At 59.1% G+C, this 20,613-nt stretch overlaps 1 protein-coding gene across 7 annotated transcripts in view; it reads right to left on the bottom strand.

The window, feature by feature from the left end:
* Nucleotides 1-20,613, bottom strand: part of PAK4 (p21 (RAC1) activated kinase 4) — a 44,658-nt gene that overhangs the window by 6,746 nt on the left and 17,299 nt on the right. Inside the window, exons 1-4 of one of the 7 annotated variants that reach the window (XM_084960691.1) lie at nt 18,697-18,844; nt 4,816-4,889; nt 3,271-3,526; nt 118-579 (exon numbers count right to left, since the gene is read on the bottom strand). In XM_084960691.1, the coding sequence (XP_084816817.1) occupies nt 118-579; nt 3,271-3,474 (666 nt within the window). In that variant the 5' untranslated portion in view covers nt 3,475-3,526; nt 4,816-4,889; nt 18,697-18,844. Of the gene's footprint in view, nt 1-117; nt 580-3,270; nt 3,527-4,815; nt 4,890-6,892; nt 7,405-13,241; nt 13,436-18,696; nt 18,845-20,613 lie in introns of those variants that run through there. The other 6 variants (XM_005664598.4, XM_013998501.3, XM_005664597.4 and 3 more) reach the window with 6 other exon arrangements.

Raw genomic sequence — 20,613 nt, 5'->3', positions numbered from 1 at the left:
TGGTGGTCAGGATGGAGATGGACAGTGGGCTGGGCACGGGTGGGAGCTGGTGGGTGGGGCCGGGGAAGCTCTGGGCGAGGGGATGGGGGGGGGTCCTGGAGCAGGGGGATGGGTTACCTGGGCGCCCCGGGGTGGGTGGTCCGTGTCAGCCCGCGGGTACGTGTTAAAGGGCCGGCCAGCCGCCACTTTCGCCCCGCTGGCCAGCCCGGCAGGCTGGTCGGGGGTGCCGACGTCAGGCCCTGAGAGGGGGCGCTTGTCCCGGGAGGACTCCTGGGGGCCCCCTGAGCCCTCCCTGGAAGACTTGAGCCTCTTGTCCGGCCCCGCCCGCCGCCTGTCACCACTGTTGCCACCCGTCTCGCTGCGACCGGCCACCCGGCCTTGGCCACCCGCCTTCTCTGGGCCCCCTCTGGCCATGGCGGCCTGCTCCGCGGGCATCCCGTTTTCCTGGCGGGCACGGGCAGGTGGCGGCGGGCTGTCTCTCCGCAGGGAGTTGGAGCGTGTCACCGACATGTTCTCAAATTCGTCGAGCAGCAGCGTGAGGGCCCCATCCTTGGCACCTTTGCTGCCCCGCACGATGGTCTGGGGTCCGGGGCAAAGGCAGGGCAGGGGCCGGGCAAGGAGGAGGGGGACACAGGACGTGTATCCGACACACAAGGACAGGACGACACAACACACACAGAGACAAGACAGAGACGGAATGAAGAAATGCCATGGGGTGATGATGGGGCGGGGCGGGAGTGGCAGGACTAGGGAGGCCCCGCAGCCCCTCCCGGCACCTGGCCACGTGTGGCGGGAGGGCAGCTGCAGGACAACCTCCCCATCCGTCAGGCTGTCGCCCCCCCAGGATGGAGGCCTCCTGCACTCTGAGAGGCACCCCCTGCCCTTCCCTTGCTCTTCAGGCTGGGGGGCAGTCCCTGGCCGGGGAGGGGTGGAGGGGAAGGCGGCCGAGGCCACGCCACCCCGTAATCAGCCCCTGAGAGCAGCTAATTACAGGAGGCTGGGGCGAGGGCCCAGCTTGGCACTTCTTCCCCTGCAGCCTGCCAGGGCTGCTAATCCCAAACCCGGCTCTCTGTTCCCCTGGAGGCTCAGGGTGGGGTAAAGGGAGAGTCGGAAAGGTTTAGGCCCAAAGTAGACCCAAAGCAGAGGGCACGAGTGCCCCAGAAGCCAGGCTGGCAAATGAGAATACCCATGGAAAGTGGGTCCCGAATCCACTCTCATCAGGCACGGCCACCCACCCTGATCCAGGTCACAGCCTCCAGGGTTCACCCTGCCCCTCACTCAGCTGCAGACACACGGGCCTCCTAACTGCTCCTCAAACACACCAGAGGCGCTCCAATCTCAGGGCCTTTGCACTGGCTGTTCCCGCTCCTGGAACACCTCCCCAGCCTTCAGGTCTTTGCTGGAAACTCCACTTCTCAGAGGTATGCTTTTGCTGGCTGCCTGTGGTCTACAATGCCGTCCCCCTGTCACGCTCTGTCCTTCTTTTCTCTGCAGCACTGACAGCCAGCGACTTAGAGCAGGCGTACAGCCGTCCGCTGTGCAAAAAGCCATGGTTTTGTTCCTGTTTCTGCTCTGACTACGTCAGCGCCTGGTATGCAGAAGGTGCTCAATAAACATGTGCTGAACCTGTGAGTGAGGCAGGCTGGGAGGAGGCTGAGGGGAGCAGAGGCTATGGGCCCCCCAGCCCTGTCCTGTCAATGGGGTCCCAGACATCCTAAAGCCAGAAACACGGAGCCCACGAAACCCACTTACAGGCCGCCGTGGCCCTGTGGGGCCAGCCCCTGCCCCCTGCCTCACCCGGGCCTTGGCTGCCAGCCTGGAAGCCTGGCTCTGCTCAGAGACCTGGTAAAGCAGAGGCCAGACTTGGGTGCTGGAGAAAGACATGGCGAGTCCCTGGGGGCGGGAGAGACTCTGGGAGGACTAGGGAGAGGCCCAGCTGAGGGCAGCAGACACAAGTGCCCACGGGGCCCCAGTCAGGACAGTGCCAGCCCATGTGGCACTGTGGCACTTCCTGTGACTTAAGACAAGGTGGCGGACACAGTCCCAGGTAGGGCTCATGGCTGGCAGGCTGAGCGGGGGGCTTGATTTTAGGAGGTGCCAGAGTGGGGACAGAACCAGCAGGCAAGCAGCCATGGGCCAGGCAGGGGATGGAACTGAGGTGAGCTGGGTGGGGCCTGCGGGCCCAGGAGGGTCAGCACCCCGCCTGTGCCTGCAGAGGCAGCCACCCCTCCAGTGGCCCCAGCCAATTTGCCAGAAGCTAGAAATAAAGATCGGGATACGAAGTCACTTGCTTCTTTAAACAGAGGCAGAGATGTCAAAGCATCCAGATGCCCCCTGCACAGGGCGCACGAGCACCTCAGGGGGCCGCCAGATGGAGACGCTGGGGGACAGTGTCCGCATTCCTGTCTCTGCCCACCTTGCCCACCACCTGGGGCCCACCCCCACCAGGCCCGCACTGGGCACCGGGAGAGGATGAGTCAGCCGCAGGCCTGCCCCTGGGCGCTGAGCCTGCTGCCCGGCACGCCCATCTCCACCCCTCGGAACAACCCTGGCTGCGTTCCCCTGGCCCGCAGCCCTTCCTGGTTCCCGCTGCCCTTTGGATACAGCCCGTGCTCCAAGAAGGCCGGCTTCCAGGCTGGGGGCCGCACCCCCGACCAGACCAGCCTCACCAGAGGCCGCACCCGGGAGCTTGGACCACAGAGGCAGGAGGGGGATTAAGAGCATGGGCCTTGGAAGCAGACCTCCACTCAAACCCTGGCGCTGCCCTTTTTGCTCAAGACGGCAAAAACCCCAAAGACACCCCAATGCTGCATGGGGGCTGCTCCTTCCACTAAAAGCCCTGTCTGCCTACCGACTGCCTCAGTGACGCCTCCTCATCCTAGGCTGTCAGGGCTCCGCTAGGGCGGCCCCTGTTCCAACAGGCCAGCCTGGCCCCCAGGGCTGAGTTAGGCGACCTCTCCAGCATCCCCAGCCCAGCCCTGACCACTTGGCAGGGCAGGGGGGGAACCCGCCTGTCCCACCACCTGCCATAGGAGCCCTGTGAAGGCCCAGGAGGAGTTGGTGGTCCCGGGGACAGGAGCACAGAGCTCAGGGCGTGAGGTTCCAGGTCAGCATGGGGGGTCAATGGTGGAGGGTGAGGTGAGGGTGGGGGGTGGGCAATGTCTGTCTGGAGGTCGGCAAGAAGGGGAGGTGCTGGCTGCAGGGTCAGGTGTGGGATCGTCCCGGGGGTAGGTGTGGGTTGGGAGAGGTGGAGAGTAGGTGCCAGTGTACCTTGGGGGCCCCGGGCTGGATGGAGGTGATGCAGGCGGGGTCAACAAGGGGCTTGGGCCGGCGAGCCGACTCCTCGATCAGGCTCTGCCACTGGCGGGGCAGCCCCGTGAACTTCTGCTCGTTCTGGTCGAAGCCCGTGTGCACACGGTGTTCAAAGTTCGACGGCGCTGAGATCTCAACCCGCTTCTTCTTCTTCCCGAACATGGCGCCAGGCTCTGTGTGATGAGGGCACGAATTTGCGCTCCTAACAGCAGGCCTGCGGGAGAGGGGGGAGCTCACCAGAACCTGCCCTTTCTCCCCCTCCAGTCTGTCCCCACACGCAGCCCAAGGAGTCAGGTCCCTTGCTCAGAGCCCTGCCCCATCGCCTCCCCTTCTCGTGCACACTGGCTTCCAAACCTCAGGGCCTTTGCACTGGCTGTTCCCGCTGAGGGGAACACTCTTCCCTGGCATCCACACAGGGCGCTCTCCCTCCCCTCCTCAGGCGTCAGAGCTGTCAGCGACTCCTTCTCTGAACGCCCCACACCCCAGGGTACTCCCGTCGCATTTCGGAGCGTGTTTAATGTCCGGAAATCCTCTGTTCGGTCCTGTGCTTATTAGTTCACTGTTTTCACCCCCCATCATCAGACCCTCAGGGCCACGGGCCAGGTCCCATCTGCCCAGCTTTATGGTGTCCCACCCCCATGCCCCTGCACAGAGGTTGTGCTCAGGGGCGGTTCCCAAACGCCCGTGACCCCCGTCCTGCTTTCCCGCCTGGAATCTGGGCTGCAGACACCACAGACCTTTGGTGACTCATTCAACCAGTGGTTTCTAAGCCCCTGTCCTACGTGTGACATCTAGGTAGCCTCACCGCGACCCTCCCACGTTATGGATGAGGACACTGAGGCTCAGAGAAAGGAAGCGCTTCAGCAAGATCAGCCGGCGGGGAAAGACCCACTTCCTAACGGACGCTTACAGACCACACAGTCCCTGTCTGGCTTTTCGACTGAGCCCGTGGCATGCAGAGAAGTTCCCGGGCCAGGAATCAAACTCACATCATGTCCCAGCAGCGATCTGAGCCGCTGCAGTGACACCACTGGATCCTGGACCCGCTGTGCCACAAGGGAACTCCCAACAGTCCCTGTCTTTAGGGTCTGTGGTCTTCCGTCTGCTCCTCAGTACAGTACCAAGCACTAGGTAAATGCTCCATGAAAGCTGATTTGAGAACGAAAGGGGCCGATGGGGACACATGTGATAGTGGTGTCCCACAGGGGGACCAGAGAAATGACGGGCAGGGGAGCCAGGCGGCCAGGGTGCAAATCTCTCAGCCGCCTACTATGTGTGACCTTGGGCAAGTGACTTAACCTGTCTGTGCCTCGGATCAACCCCATAAGGCTGCCAGGAGGATTAATGAGCTCACAGGAGCAGAGCCGGGCGCTGGGCTGGGCACGAACGGAGGGCGTTTGCTCTTCTGATGCTCAGGATTCCTCCGAGCAGTGCCTGAGAGGAGGGACCCTGGGGACTCCCCCCTGTCCCTGTCCCACACATGGGCCCTGGGGTCTCACAGACCTGGTTTGATGCTGGTTGTGCTAGAAGTGCCCTCGGGCAGGTGACGTCTCTTGTTGGGGCTTCGGGTTACTCATCTGCAAAACGGGAAGAAAACATCATTCCCCCGCTCATGCAGTCACTCGCCCGGTTTTAACGCACTCCTCTGTGCCCAGCTTTGCGCTGGTCAGTGCTTGGGACACAACGAGACAACCAACAGCCCAGTGTCCTGGGGCTGGGGGCACAGAACACCAGACTCAGCCTGGAGGGATGGCAGGGTGGGGATAAGGGGGGCTTCCCAGAAGAGGGGCTACAGCAGTGGAGACCCAAAGACCAAAGGGAATCGCACTGGGTGAGGACTTCTGTCTGGTTGGTGGCTGGCTCCCCAGCACCTGGCAGAGTGCCCCGTGCAGGGTCAGCCCCAAGCGCCATAGGTCTCGTGACTGAGGATGCTCATGAGAGTGTCTGGGACTTGGCCTGCAGCCTGTGGTTTTCCTGCTGGCTCTGTCCCTGCAGGAGCAGCTCTGTGTGGTGAGGATGAGGAGGCCATCCCTAGCCCAGAGGTAGGACCATCCGTGGGCGGCCATCCAGCAGAACCAGTCTGGCAGCCAGACCCAGCAGCCAACCAGTCTCAACTGGCCTGGGCCTCCCGGCCAGCAGGTGGCCAGCCCAGGGCTCTGCCAGGGGTCCAGGTTCCCTGCGGCTGCCTAGATGTGGGGCCGAATAGGCCTGGGGGGGGGGGCTCCGCCTCCACCCCTTCTCTGACCCCAACCAAGCCAGGAGCCCCTGCAGTGTTCGTCCTCCTTCCGGCCCCCAGAACATGGTCCGGCCTGCCCTCCCAGGGGCCCTCCTTCCAGTGGCCCTGACCTCCCGGCTCTCTCTCCAGGCTCCTCTGTCCGAGGCTCTCCTCCAGTTCAGCTCCCCCGGTCCAGCTCTAGCCTCGCCCCTGCACCCGCCCCTCCCCCATCCTCCCTGCCCCACGTCCTGCCCCCTCCTCACTGTCTTCTCAGGTTTGCCCGCTTGGCCCCCAGCCGGGCCTCGGCCTCGGCCTCGCTCCTCACCTCTCACTGTGCCTGCCCATCCTCCACCCCCAGCCCATGGCCTGCGGGCCCCAAGGCAGCTCCAAGCCCTCTGCAGGAACAGGATTAGCTACATGACCCCTCGTTAAACCCAGGAGAGGGAGGAGCTCAGGACCCAGACAGGGTGGGCAGGAGGCAGCCTGGCAGATGGGGTAGCCAGCCCAGAACCCTCACCCATAAAGCCCCAGACCACCTCTGCACACGGCTGTCGGGCGCCCCTTGCCCCGGCCCCGACTGCAGGGGAAGGGGACAGAGGGGCACACCTCCGGATATTTGCCTGGGGCCACCCCTTCCCTCTGGGCGCTGCTTGGAGGGCAGGACAAACAGAGGAACTGAGCGTGTTTATAGCGATCAGGCGGGAGCCCCACCCAGGGCAGCTCTAAGCGCTGCCCACTGCTGCCCAGAGCTCCCTTCCCACCAAGGCCCCAAGCTCCTGACTTGATGTGGGCCACGGAGGGGAGGAAAGGAGCTGCTCCCCATGAGGGGAGGGGCCCGACACAGGGTGGGCACTGGGGGTTCCACCCAGGCCGGGTACTTGGGAGGCAATACCGCCCAGGGCCCAGAGCCCCACTCCGCCACCATGCACTGGGGCCCCTGGTTTGCAACTACAGTGCAGGCCCCTCTTCTCGGCACTCGACCTGGGATCCCTCATTTAATCTGCACCCCTGACTCTGGAGGAAGGGGCCATTATGGGCCTCGTGTAACAGACAAGGCACGGAGAGGGCATCCCACTTGGCTGGGGCACACAGCTTGGGAAACAGGAGACGTGAGACTCCAGGCCTGTCTAAGCCAGAGCCCAGACCCCACCACTTATCAGCACTAGAAGCAGCAGCAGCATCCTTGCAGCCCTGCTCCGTGCTGTGTCTAATCGCATTCCTTCATCGCCGCCGACCTGTCATACGGGCCCTCTCGCCACCCCCAGTTCACAGATGAGGAGAATGAGGCCCAGTGAGGGGAATCCCTTTGTCTAGGGGCACCTTAACTGAACCCAGACAGTTAAGGACCAAAGTCTAGGCTCTCACCTGCCTGGCGGCCTGCGGCTGTGCTTTTCTTCTTGTCATCACCACCGTCACCACTATCATTGCCACCATCATGGCCAAGGCTGGTTCTGGCCTCCGTCCCTTTCCGGTCCTCCCCGCCCCCGTCCTCTCTGTCCACAGCCAGACCTTGCTCTTCCTCTCCTGCCCTTCACCCTCCTGGGGGGGGGAACCCCACCTCCTCTGGCCCGTCCTGGTTCCCCAGGGGTAGTGGGAGGCTGCACCAAGTGGGGCTCCGCAGCCCTCACCCGCCCAGGGCTCCCTGTTCACCTTCCCCACGGCCTTTGGCACGACACTGCACGATGGAGAAGACCCAGAACCAGCCCCTGCCAGCAAACGTGATTTACTGGGGCTCAGTCCCACTACTCACACCATCACCACCACCATGGGGGGACCCTCAACCCTGGACACATGCTAATGCTGAGCACGAGGACTCCCCTCACTTCAGTGGAGTGGCTATTCTCACCCCCATTTTGCAGATGTGGAAACTGAGGCTCACAAAGGTGAATCTCTTCCTAAGGTCGCCAAGCAGAGGTGAGCCTGGGAGATGGTCCGATTTCCTGCAGAGTCAACATCCTTAAACCCTTTGCTCGCTCCCCAAGACTCCTCCCCACCGCCCACAAGGTCCCGCACCATCTGCCCTTCGCCTTTCCTCCCACACGCTCCCTGGCTCACACCGCCCCAGCCAATAGGGTTCTCACTGGTCTTCAAGCCCCAGCCACGTCCCCACCCCAGGGCCTTTGCACTGGCGGTTTGCCCCAGTTTCCATTTCTGTTGGAACTTTTCTCACTGATCTGCACATGGCTTCCTCCCATGGCTCCAATGTCTCTGTTCCTGTCCTGTCACCCTCTATGCCCCTTTCCTTGCTTTATTTCTCCTCACTGCACTCCCCACACACTCTACACGTGTGTGTGTGTGCGCGCGCGCGCGCGCAATTCTTCCGTGTCTGTCTCCACGAGGGCAGGGCCTGTCCTGTGCCTTGCTCCTCACAGTACCCCAATGCCATGGACCACAGCAGGCATTCAAGAGCATTTGGTGAACGGACACATCTGTATCAGCCACGCTCACCCCTGCTCGGACACGTCAGACTCTGCCCAGGCAGTATCTGTGAAACTGGCAGAGAAAAGCCTGGAACCCAGAGGCGGAGGGTGAAGCAGTGAACCCAGAGACCAAGGAGGACAGCGTGCAGCCTGTGGCTACCAGCCAGGATGGAGATGCCTCTGAAACTCAGGGTTCGAGCCCCCAAATGCAGGCACATTTCTATCCTACTCCAAAATGTTTATTTCAATTCAAAAAAAAAATTGTTTTTTGCTTTCTTTCTTTCCTTTTTTTTTGCTTTTTTTAAGGCAACACCTGTGGCATAGGGAAGTTCCCAGGCTAGGGATGCAATCAGAGCTGTAGCTGCCAGCCTACACCACAGCCACTGCAACGAGGGCTCTAAGCTGCTTCCACGACCTGACCTACACCGCAGCTCACGCCAGATCCCTAACCCACTGAGCAAGGCCAGGGATTGGACCCGCGTCCTCATGAATACTAGTCAGGTTCTTAACCTGCTGAGCCACAAGGGGAACTAAAAAAAGGACTTTTGATTTGTTTAACACGTGGGATGGGCAGTTTCCAACCTGTCCCAGCAAATCACCACATTTTCCAGTCACCCCCTGCACTCACGTGTCTACCCTCTGCACTCGTCAGAACACAATGGCACTATCTATCCTGCCTCTCCCCCCACCAAGGAAATTAGTGCAGGTGGAAAAGCCAGGGCTACTAGCATGACAAAGCTGGGTGTGCGTGCAGTGCGTGTGTGTGTGTGTGTGTGTGTGTGTGTGTGTGTGTGTGTGTGCAGGTGGAAAAGCCAGGGCTACTAGCATGACAAAGCTGGGTGTGCGTGCAGTGCGTGTGTGTGTGTGTGTGTGTGTGTGTGTGTGTGTGTGTGTGCAGGTGGAAAAGCCAGGGCTACTAGCATGACAAAGCTGGGTGTGCGTGCAGTGCGTGCATGCGTGTGTGTGTGTGTGTGTGTGTGTGTGTGTGTGTGTAGACCGCAGACCTTCCTGCTTCCCACCCGCCCACACAGGCTCTGAATAAAGCTGCCCTGGGGCAGTGGAGGGAGCTGACCCAGCTGAACCCAGGGGCCCAGGGGCAGAGCGGGAGGTGGCAGGGGTCATGGCTGTCCCTTCCCATCCACTGAAAAGACCAGGCAGAAGTGCTTGCTGTCCCCACTCGGCTTCCACCGCTGGCTCCCGCCCTTCAACCCACTCTCCTGCCAGCCAGCCCGCCAGCCCTGAGCCCGGTTCCTCCGAGGAATCCTCCAGCACCTTGTCCCCAGCACCCTGCCTGAAGCTTTGGGACTGACATGTCCCCCAGCCCCCTCCTTGGCGACCACCGACTCTACCCACAAAGGACCCGCCACGCTCACCGGCCTGCCTGCCTATCCAATCGCCAGGGTCTGCTGAGGGCGAACTTCTGCCAGGCCTGGGCAGGGCCGACACAGAGGCCAGGACGGCTGGGAATATCCCTGCCCTTGCAGAGCACATGCTCTAGGGGAAAGGAGTAGCTGGGGTAAATCAGAAAAAGAGCTCGTAAGTCAGCTGACAAGTGCCAGGAGAAAAATGCAGCAGGGAGCAGGAGAGCGCGGGGTAAGGGCCGGTGGGAGTTTCCCATGACGTGGTCAGGGAGGGCCTCAGGGAGGAGGTGCCGCTAGAGTGGGGACCTGGGTGGGGAGAGGAGAGGGAGCCCCACAGGTAGACAGAGGAGCACCCGGGCCATGCCGACGATCCGTGCAAATGTTCTGGGGCAGGACCATGCTTGATGTGGTCACAGGGCAGCAAGGCGGCTAAGTGGCGGGGCAGGTGAGCGAGGGTGAGGGGGGCGGGCAGACGAGTTGGTGCCTGTGGGCCACAGGGTGGGGTCTGGCTTTTACCTGAGTGAGATGGAGCCACGGGACCCTCTGAGCAGGGGAGGGACCTGGCCCAACTCAGGTGTTCCCTGGCTCCCTCTGGCTGCATGTGGGGACAGACTGGGGGCAGGACGGGGCAGAGGGACCCGGGAGGGGCAGGAGGATGGTCCAGCAGGAGAGGGTGGACGGGACCACGGAGGCCCGCGGAGGCAGAGGGAATGGGCAGGTTCTGGGCGCCTGGTGGAGGCGGAGATGGCAGGGGCTGCCGAGGGCCCGCAGCGCCCCTTCTCACAGCTGGGAGGGCGGAGAGTCCTCTCCCCTCCTGGTTCCCAAACTAGGAAACTGACGCCCGGAGAGGGGAAGTCACCGGCCAGGGCACGAAGGCGTCCACTCTGACCAGGGAGAAGGCCTCGTCACCGCCCTCCTGAGGCTCCTGCTTCCCAGAAATCCTGGCTTCAGCCCAAGCTTCTACTCCACACAAGGGACCTCAGAGGGTTAAGGGACAAGAACACGAACATACAACTCTACTTCCCCCCCTTTTTCTGGACTGCATCCGTGTCAAATGGAAGTTCCTGGGCTGGGGACTGAACCTATGCCCCGATAGCAACCCGGGCTGCTGCAGAGACAAGGCCAGCGGATCCTTAACCAGCCGCGCCACAGCGGGAACTCCAAGACCACTCTACTTCTGAGACCAGAACCAAGGTCAGAGAGGCTGCCCTGGGGAGGCGGGAACCTGAAGAAACGTCACAAGGGCTTCCCAGCCGATGAAACGTCCCTGCCACGTCCCTGCCCGGCTCTGGTGAGACCTTGCCTCCTGCCTGCGCCTCCCCCCAGCCACACTGGCCTCCTCCTCCTTAGTCTCGGACACAGCAAGCTTGTTGCAGCCTCCGAGACTTTGCACCCACTCTTCCCTCTGCCTGGGCTGCGCGGCTCCACCTTTCTCGATACTCAGGTCTTAACACAAATAAAACCTGCTCTGAGAGGCCTTTCCTGACGCCCTGACAAAACATGCACCCTGTTTTATGCTTCTCTGTGGCATGCACTACCATGGGCATTACATGTCTGTGGACTGTTGGACCCCCTCTCCCCCGCCCCCCAGGAGAACAGTGGCCTTTTCTTGTTCTTGCCCTACCCCTGGCATCTAGAGCAGGGCCTGGCACACAGCGGGCACCCAGTAAATATCTGTGCAACAAATGAGTGATGCCACTGCCAAAGTGACAGGGCTGGACCCTGAGGAGGAGCAGGGAAGGGTGGTGGGCAAAGCGCAGATGGGAGTCCCCAAGGCCTGTCCACACTGCCTGGAAGTCTGACCCTGAAGCCTGCCAAGGAACCAGGGACCACGTCATTAGAGACTGAACCTGGCTATTTAGTGAATAACCTGGTGTGTGTTCCAAACACCATGAGAGGCGCCCGGCTCCGAGCCCGCTTCCCCAGGCCCTGCCCAGCCTGTGGCCCCCCTGGCCGCCTGAGGAAGGGCGGTGTATCTGGCTCCAGGCAAGGGGCAGATTGGACCAGGCATCGCCGCCAGAGATCTCTGAGTCCCCAGATGAGCGAAATCTCATAAAAAGACACAGACTCGGGGGTCACCCTGGCCTTGGGGAGCAGGGCTCAGAGTCGGCCTCGTGGGGAGGGAGGCGCAGGCCTGCTCTCCGTGTTCTGGCCACGCCAAATGCCATCCTCCCCCCAGGCGGCCCAGGCTCAGGCGCCCGCTCCACCCCCACCCAGCTGGGTGCCGGTGAGTGAGGGACCGGGCCTCCGTGTCCTCATCTGAGAACAGCGGGTAATGATGGTCCCTACCTCCCCAGGGTGACAGGATCGAACGAGATGACCCAGGCAAGGCGGTGAGAACAGTGCCTGGCTGGTCTCCTCACCAGAGACCAGCTGCTGTTATTATTACTGCCACTGCTGTTGTTGCTGCTGTGGAACCAATGAAGGAAAGAGGAGGCTGGCGTCGGTCCTCCCCGGGCCAGAGCAAACACGCCAGACATACTGCCTCGGCAAAGTCTTTTTCTCCAGGGCCGGGGTGGGAGCATAAAGAGGGCCTGGCTCAGAGGACGCTCTCAGAATGGAAGGGCCGGGACACCGGGGAGCCCACAGCTGAGACCCCGATATGTCACAGACCCAGGAGCCTCTCCACAGACCCTGTGAAAACCCACTCACCCCCAACCTCTCTGGCTGGACTCAAAGGACAGGGCCTGGGGCCATCTCAGTGGCCCTGTGTCCCAAGCCCTGCCCAGCACAGGGCAGAGCAGGGCTCAGAGAGTGTGGCTGAATGAAAAGGCAGTGCTTCCTTTACCCACTGCTGCTGCACTGAGCCCCAGGGAGGCCAGGTGGCTCCCATGGCAGCCCCGGGCTCAGGAGCCCCCCTCCTGCCTGGGCAGGCTCAACAGGGCACATGCACAAAGGACACTATCGGTGTCCCTCACCCCCCAGGGGCGCCCAGGGTAGGGATGGATGCCACAACAAACCTGAGAGTGTGGGCCAGCCCCCAGGGACCAAGGAAATCAGATTAGACTCCATTCATTCCTCCTCTGAGGCAGGGCCGGAAGGAGGGAGGGGGTGACAGGCAGAAAAGAGGCTCCAGAGCCCTCCCAGGCCCCCCAGCCTAAGCCCTTCTCTGCCATGGAACCCCCCACCCCCAACCCCGCAAGGAAAAGTCCCCGAGCAGCCTGAGATGGGGCAGCCACCTGGCCCCCACCCCTGGGTACCAGTTCCCACCCCGGGCGGGAAGAAAGTGTGGGGCGTCAGTGGGAGAAGGTGGGGAGGGGGGCCTGGCTCAGGACGCTCTCAGGACGGAAGGGCCAGGACACCGGGCAGCCCACGGCTGGGACCTCAACCAGTCATGGATCCAGGAGCCCCTCCACAAATGCTGTAAAGACTCACATACCCCGGAGATGCAGGGACTCAGGAAAGAGAACCCCCCCCATACAAGGATCCTGGGGGAGCCAAGTGACACAATGATACAGACTTTAGCCACCCCCTAGAAACACAGCCACAGGCGTGCACACGCACCCAACCCCACAGATGCTGGACTCACCTAGGAAGGCAGACCCCAAGACCCCCCACACACCTAGGACCCTCCCGAGACAGACCATGAACCCACACACAGCAGATGATGAGACCCACGGCAGACCCACGACCAACTCCAGGGTCCCCCAGTGACCTTTGGAGCCACCCCCATGCAAACCAGACCCGAGGAGCGTGCTCCCCCAGAGATGTTCAGGACCTGTGCCGAGGCACCGGCCAGCCCAGCAGACACACACCTGCCACCACCACCTACACAGAAAGGCATACCGCGACCCCGCCCGGCCCCAAGAAAGGTGTGGCCCCTTGCACACGTGCTCACGCTGACTCAAGGTGGCCAGGGGGCGGGACAGCCCTCCCCGACGCCCAGGCGGCCCTCCCTCTCCCCCCTCCTGCCTGAGGCCTGGGCTAGCTCACCTCCACCATCCTCTTTCCTCTGTCCTGGGCCACCCGCAGTGGGACAGGCCAGCAGAGAGGCTTCCAGCTGGGAGCTGGGATCAGGGGGTTCTCCCGGCCCTTTCTGTGAGCGCCCACTGAGGAGAGCTGGCTGGGCTCTGCGCCCCAGCCTCCCTGGCAGCGGCTGGTGACGCGGCCCTGCTCTGGAAGGCGTTGAGCTTGGCTGGGGCGGAGGGCGGGACAGAGGGAGGCGGGGCTGAGCCTGGAAAGCCCGGGCCACAGGGCCCACAACTGTCCCGCCAGAGGGAGGGGCTGGGCAGGGACACAGGAGCAGGGGATCCATGACAGCCCGCACTTCAGCAGGTCAGCCTCCCACCACACAGGCACACGCACCCCCACTCCCATCTCACTCCCACGCAGGCTGGGGGCCAGGAGCCAGGGGCCAGGGGCCAGGGCAGCCGTGGCTGCACAGCCCGGGGTGGAGCGCCTGAGAGGGCTGAAACATCGGCTGGGGCTGCGGGGCAGGACAGAGCGATGCGGGGGTGAGTGGCCTCTCTGATGCAGAGGGTGGCCGGAGGCCTGGGGCTTGCTGTGTTCCCCTCGCCCCCCTTCACTCAGGCTGTGAGTCCAAGGAGAGCTCCAGAGGGTGCAATGAAGGGGGCCTCTCCCCTCTGCCCCACTCACCCCCCAGGATGAACCTGAGACTTGGGGTCTCACCAGGGGGAGATCACAGCGAACCCCCACCATCACCATCTCTGGGTGTGAAAGTGGAGCCGGGAGATGAGGGTGGTGGGAACTGGGGACAGAAAGGCGGGGAGGGCTGGGACTTCCGCATGCCATGCTGGTGGCCTTGCCAGGGTGTAACTGACCCTTCTGAAAAGAAGTGGCCCAACTTCCCGGAGAACTTCCTCTGGGCCAGGTCCTGCTCTGAGCACTGACACGCGGTAGCTCACCACCGCCCTAAAGGGGCAGGTGCTTCATCAGGCCCATTTTTACAACAGAGAAAACTGAGGCCCAGAGAGCCTGAGTGGCTTGCACAAGGCACCCAGCAGGGAGGTCAGGGGGCGGGCTTCCTAGGCGGGCCATCACCCCAGTACCTGTGACCTAAAGCAGCCACTCTAAGCATGAGGCGAGCTGGCTCAGAAGCCCCGTTCCAGAACAGGAGGAAAAGCTCAGAGAGAGGGAATGGAGAAGCGAGAAGCGCCTGTGCTGCCGCCCCGCCTCTGCCGCACACCTCCTCCCGTCTCAGATCCGGCCCAGGGCAGAGCTCACTGTGAGAAATGCTTTTCTTTCTGTCTCTCCAAGGACAGGGACTTGGGGGACAGGGATTGGGGCTGCCTGGCTCCTCCCTCTCCCCCCGCGGCCCCACTTGAGGCCCCTCCTGCACCCCACGCCTGGCTGCCCCTCAGGCCGTCACAGTCTCTGACTTGTCTGCCCCCCACCACCCATGCACACAACTGCTGAGCTCCCGCACAGACCAGGCAAGCCTGTGGGAGGCCTTGGGAATTCAGCTGTGAACAAACGGAGCAAAACTCCCTGCCCCGGGGCTGTCAGCCCAGTAGCACTGCTCCCTGATGGGGGTCCTGTGAGGTCCTGTGAGCGGCAGTGACTGAGTTCCAACAGATGCCTGGGCCCCGGGCAGGTGCCCCACTGAGAACAGAGTAAGCGGCCTGGGCGGGCAGGTGGACAGAGACACCTGTATCCTCCCACTGCCCCTGGTCTCCCCAGCATGCTGCCCCCACAGCCACCTCCTCCACGACCTCATCACGTGGACTGGGGGAGGACCGACTGGCTCAGAGGGCCTGGAAATACCACCTACCACACCCTTCTGTCCACTACCTGCCCCCTGAGCCAGGGGCTTCCAGCAAGGGGCGGGGCCTCAGCAGGGCAGGTCGAGAGGGAGCTCCAGAGGTCCCAGACCCCAGGCTACCCCCTCCCCCATCAAGGTGGAGCACCTGTCAGGCAACCACCCAGAGAGAAGCCAAATGGGGCGGGCTTCCCAAACCGGACAGGCTGGTTTGGGCTCTGGTGGGGGAGGCGGTCAGGGCTGGGCAGTTCTGCTCCGCCAGGGAAACTAGGTCCCAAGGTATGGGACCGGGGTGATGGGGGGAGGGGAGATGGGGGGCAGCAGGCAACGAGCCCCCTCCTCCAGGAGGAAGTCTCCCTGGAAACAAGAGGGCCTCCCAGGGACAGGCTTCAGGGGCAAGGAAAGGTCAGTTCAAGACCCTCTCTTACCGCGACAGAGCTCCGGGATCAAACTTGAAAATACGCCCCAAACAGAGATGAAGCCGATGACCTATAAAACCCATCACTCAGATTCTCAACTGTTAACATGCTGCCACCTGAGGGCTTCATCTGCCCCTGCCTCCCTTTCCTTCAGCCTCGTCGCTATAACAGGAACACAGTTCAAAAGCCAATGGCACCAAATGGTAAACAGTGACGGCGCGGCCCTGGAGGCGACCTCTACTAGAGGTTTTCTTTCTGTGTGTGTGTGTGTGTGTGTGTGTGTGTGTGTGTACAGAGAGCTTGCACACACATTCAAAGAAAAACATAAACGGCAGCACACCACACACACTGCAGTGCACCTCGCTTTTCTTTTTTTTTTTTTTGCACCTCGCTTTTCTTAACACACTCCTTGGCTCCACCGCGCCGCTGGCCCCGGGAGGAGTCTGGCAGCATCCAGTGGAGGTGAAGACACGCTCAGGAGCTGGCAAGTGCTCTCCCGGGCCCATTCCCAGGGACGCACGTGGGAAGGTTCTCGCAGCACAGTCTGAGTCGGCGGGAGACTGGAAACAACGCAAATGCTCGTCCACTGGACGCTGATAATGACCTGCGATTGACCAGCTCCCCGGAACAGTACAGGACAGGGAGGGTGAATGCCACACGTGGGCGAGTATCAGATGCCACGTTAAACAGAAGCCGCAGAGCAAAAACCAACACAGCCCAGGACTTGGTTCAGGAAAAGTTCAAAACCAGACGAAACGAAATATGCCGTTTAGAGATGCACAAGAGGAAGCAAACCAAAGAGGAAAGCAAGGCAGCGGCTGCCTCAAAACTCAGGGGAGGGACTGCCTCTGGGGGAAGGAGGTTTTCAGAGAGGCCTGGGGCGGGGGGTGGGGGGCTGTGTCTTCACCTGGAGGGAGGTGACGTGGGTCTTCCCTTTATAGTAATTGGTTGAACTATACATTTATGCTTTATACACTTCCCAGCATATAGGCTAATAATTTTAAAAGTATGCTAAAGAAAAGAAAAAATAGGAGTTCCCTCTGTGGTACAAGAGGATCAGAGGTGTCTTGGGAGGGCTGGGATGCAGGTTTGACCCCTGGCCCAGCACAGTGGGTTAAGGATCCAGCGCTGCCACAGCTGCAGCTCGGATCTGATCCCTGGCCTGGGAATGGGAACTCCATGTGCCATGTGCATGGGGCGGCCAAAAAGAGAAAAAGTCCTAGTGATCTTTCCATGACTCCATCTCTCCAAAGCACAGCCCTGCAGCTTTAGCAGCTGTGTGGAAGAGCCATGATGCCTTGAGCCAGTCCCCACGGGGCCAGGTCAGCGGTGTCCAGGCATTTGCTCTTCCAAATGGTGCAGCAATGATTATCGTGTGCAGGTGTCACTTCACAGGTGTGCCGGCGTGTCTGTGGGCACCTTGCCTCGGAGTGGGATTGCCAGGCAAAGTTCAGCACTGCCAAGCTGCCTGCTCTCAGCCCCTCCCTTGGCCTCACAGCCCAGGCTGCTGTCAAAGTCTCTGATCTTTTTTTGTTGTTGTTGTTTTTAAATATATATATATATTTTCATCATTTTTAAAAACTTTTATTGAAGTATAGTTGATTTACAACGTTGTGGACAATTTCTGCTACACATCAAAGTGATTCAGTTATCCATGCACACACATCCATTCTCTTTCGGATTCTTCTCCCGCATAGATGATCACAGAATACTGGGGAGAGTCCTGTGCTGTTCAGCAGGTCCCTGCTGGCCAATCATTCCACAGACCTCAGGGTGCACATGCCAATCCCAAACCCCCAGTCCATCCACCGCCCCCTTCGCCTGTCCCCTTTTCAAAGTCCGTGAGTGTGTTTCTATTCTGCAAATTTCATCTGCAACCTTTTTTAGATTCCACATATAAGTGATATCACATGACGTTTGTCTTTCACTGTCTGACTCACTTCACTTACTATCAGGATCTCTAGGTCCATCCATGTTGCTGCAAAAGCCTGTGATCTTTGCAGGCCAGAGAGGTGAAGTCTGGCCCCTCTCAGCCTGCTTTTCCCATGCAGTTTTCTACTCAGTAACTGCGCCTCCTTTCATATCAAAAACCCCATCAGAATTCCTTTGTTGCTAAATGTGTCTTCAAAATGTTTGCCTACTTTTCTGCGAGGTCAGGAAGACCTTTGTCAACCCACCCCAGCTACTCCCACTTCTCCAGCCTCATCCTCACTCCCCAGCCCTGGCTCCTTCCCACGCCTCTCTCTGGATTCTGTCAACAGAAATGCAATGCGTGTCCACCACCTGCCATCCAGGCTGGGGTGGGGGCGCAGCATGGTCCCTGCCCTGGGGGGCTTGTGGTCCAGGATCACAGATGAGACGCGAAATTCCAGCTGAGACGGGCTGGCTGGAGGGATGAGAGCACGAGGAAGCCAGGCTGGAGGAGGGCAGGAGCCAGGCCACGGGGTAGGTGGGGAGCCCAGGCAGGCACTGGGGACGGACCTCCATTTGGAAGATGTAACTCTGGCTGCCTTGCCGGTGGAGGACGGGATCAAGTAGGTCCCGAGAGGGCATGGGGACAAGTGGAAAGACTAATGTGCTCCAGACAACTGAAGGAGGCGGCACGACGGCTGGACACGGAGAGAGGAGCGCAGACCAGAACTATGTTTGTCAAAAGAAAAAAGCAGCTCCTGCGGATGAGTCAGATACGGGGGCTGAGGGCAAGGCAGGTGCCAAGGGTGACTGTGAAAGTGGGTTAAGCCGCAGTGCCATCTTCCACACAAGGGAGCCTGAGAGGAGCTCCCAAAATGCCACGCCCCAGGCCCCAGAATCTCAACTGTGAAAAAGATGGAAAGTGAGACACCGACAGTAAGGCCCACTGCACTGCTATGGTCATCAGGACAGCGGTGGTCAATACCCTGGCCAGTGAACGAATGGAGAACCCAGACACATGCCCACACAGATGCACCCAAGGGGGTCTGAAAACATTGATTTTTTTCATTGTGGTAAAATACACTTAATGCCTGCCATCGTAACCATTTGCGAGGTGTACACTCCAACAGAGTTACATACACTCACAGTGTCGTACAACCACCATCACTGCCTGTACCTCAAACTCCGTCACCACTTCCAACCAAATCCATGTGCCCATTAAACAACAGCGCCCCATGCCCTCCTTCCCCATGGCCCCTGGGAACCTCGGGAGGTGGTCAGGACATACTTTCTCTATGAGTTTGCCCACTCTGGGTACCTCATATAAGTGAACTCTTACCATATTTCTCGCATGTCTGGCTTATTTCACTGAGCTTAATGCTGTCAAGGTCCATCCACACTGCAGCACACATCAACACTCCATTCCTTTTTAATGGCTGAATAATATTCCATTGTGCAGAGGCACCAAATTTTGTTTATCCATTCGTCTGTTGATAGATACTTGAGTTGTTTCCACTTCTGAGCTATTGTGAATAATGCAACTATGAACGGTGGTGTACAAATACCTGTTCAAGTCTGTCCTTTTTATTCTTTTGGTTATGTACCCAGGACTCAAATTGCTGGGTGATACGGTAGTTCTATATGTAACCAAACTGTTTTCCCACAGCGGCTGCACGATTTTACATTCCCACCAGCAATGCACAAGGGCTCCAATTTCTCTACATCCTCATCAATACTTGTTATTTCCAATGTTGGGGGGATAACAGCCATCCTGGTAGGGGTGAAGTGATATCTCACTGCGGTAACTTATTTTTGACAATGAAGCATAAGCAATTCAACAGAGGAAAGACAGCGTTCGAAACCAATGGTACTGGAACAACTGGACATCCACGCGCTAAAACAGGAACCTCCATCAAAGCCTCACACTTTGCACAAATTAGCTCATGACAGATCACAGACTTCAACGTAAAATGTAAAACTTGAAAACCTTTAGAAAACATGGGATGGAGGGCTAGGTACAGAATTCTTAGACTTGACACCAAAAGCACAACCCCAAAGGAAAATTAATAATGCAGACCTCATCAAAATGAAAAACTTCTGCTCTGCTCTGCAGAAGTCCACGTGAAGAGGACAAAAAGCTACCGATGGGGAGAAAATATGTGCAAACCACGTATCTGACAAAGGACTAATATCTAAAAGAGTTAAGGAACTCTCAACTCTCAACAGTAAAAAACCCAAACCATCCAATTAGAAAATGGGCAGCAGACATTTCACCAAAGAGGATACACGGATGGCAGATAAGCTCGTGAAAGGATGCTCAACAGCATCAGCCCCTAGAGAAAAACAAATTAAAGCCACGATGGGTTATCATGATACGACTATTAGAACAGCTAAACTAAAAAAGAGCATTAACACCAATTGCTGGTGAGCATGTGGTAAAACGGATCGCTCATACACTGCTGGTGAGAACATAAAACGGTACCGCATTCTGGAAAACAGTTTGGCAGTTTCTTTAAACATGCTTCCCAGCACTTGCACTTGTGGGCATTGAAAATGAAAATTTACATTCCCACAAAAGCCGGTATGAGACTGTAGATGGCAGCATTATTTCTACCAGCCCCAAACAGGAAACGCCCCAGATGTCGCTCAGTGGGTGAAGGGTTCAATAAACGATGGCACATCCAGTACTCAGCAAGAAAAAGAATGAACTACTGACACAGGCAACAACCTGGATGAATCGCCAGAGAATTATGCTGAGTGAAAAAAAGTCAGCCCCTAAAGGTTACATACAGTGTGATGCCACTTACATTATCACTGCTGAAAAGACAGAATTATAAAAATGGGGAACAGATAGGAGTGGTTGCTGGGAGTTAGGGAAGGCCAGGGGCGGCGGGGGGAATGTGGCTGCAAAGTTCAGCAGGAGGATTCCTGACATGGCCTGTTCTCTATCCTGACTGCATCTACGTCAATATCCTGGTTGTGGTCTTGCCCTAGCTGTCATTTTGCAAGATGGTCCCATTGGGGGAAAAGGGTGAAGGGTCCCAGGTCTCTCTCTGTCTTATTTCTTACAACACCCAGTTAATCTACAATGATCTTAAAATGAAAAGCTTAATTTAAAAGTCACAATTTATTAAAAATGCCAAACCCTTTCTCACCTTAGAATATGCTATTCATTCTCCTTGGCACACATCATCTTCCACACACTAACTCACTCCTAGTTCTCTTAAGAGCGCTCAGCTCAGATGTCTCCTCCTCC

This window comes from Sus scrofa, chromosome 6 (assembly GCF_054392235.1).
Source record: "Sus scrofa isolate SSC_HxYL_T2T_F1_AM1 chromosome 6, Sscrofa_HxYL_maternal_Yorkshire_Landrace_v2.0, whole genome shotgun sequence".
NCBI classification, from domain to species: domain Eukaryota; kingdom Metazoa; phylum Chordata; class Mammalia; order Artiodactyla; family Suidae; genus Sus; species Sus scrofa.
Note: the sequence above shows the minus strand (reverse complement) of the source record. Positions and strands in the feature narration are given on the sequence as shown.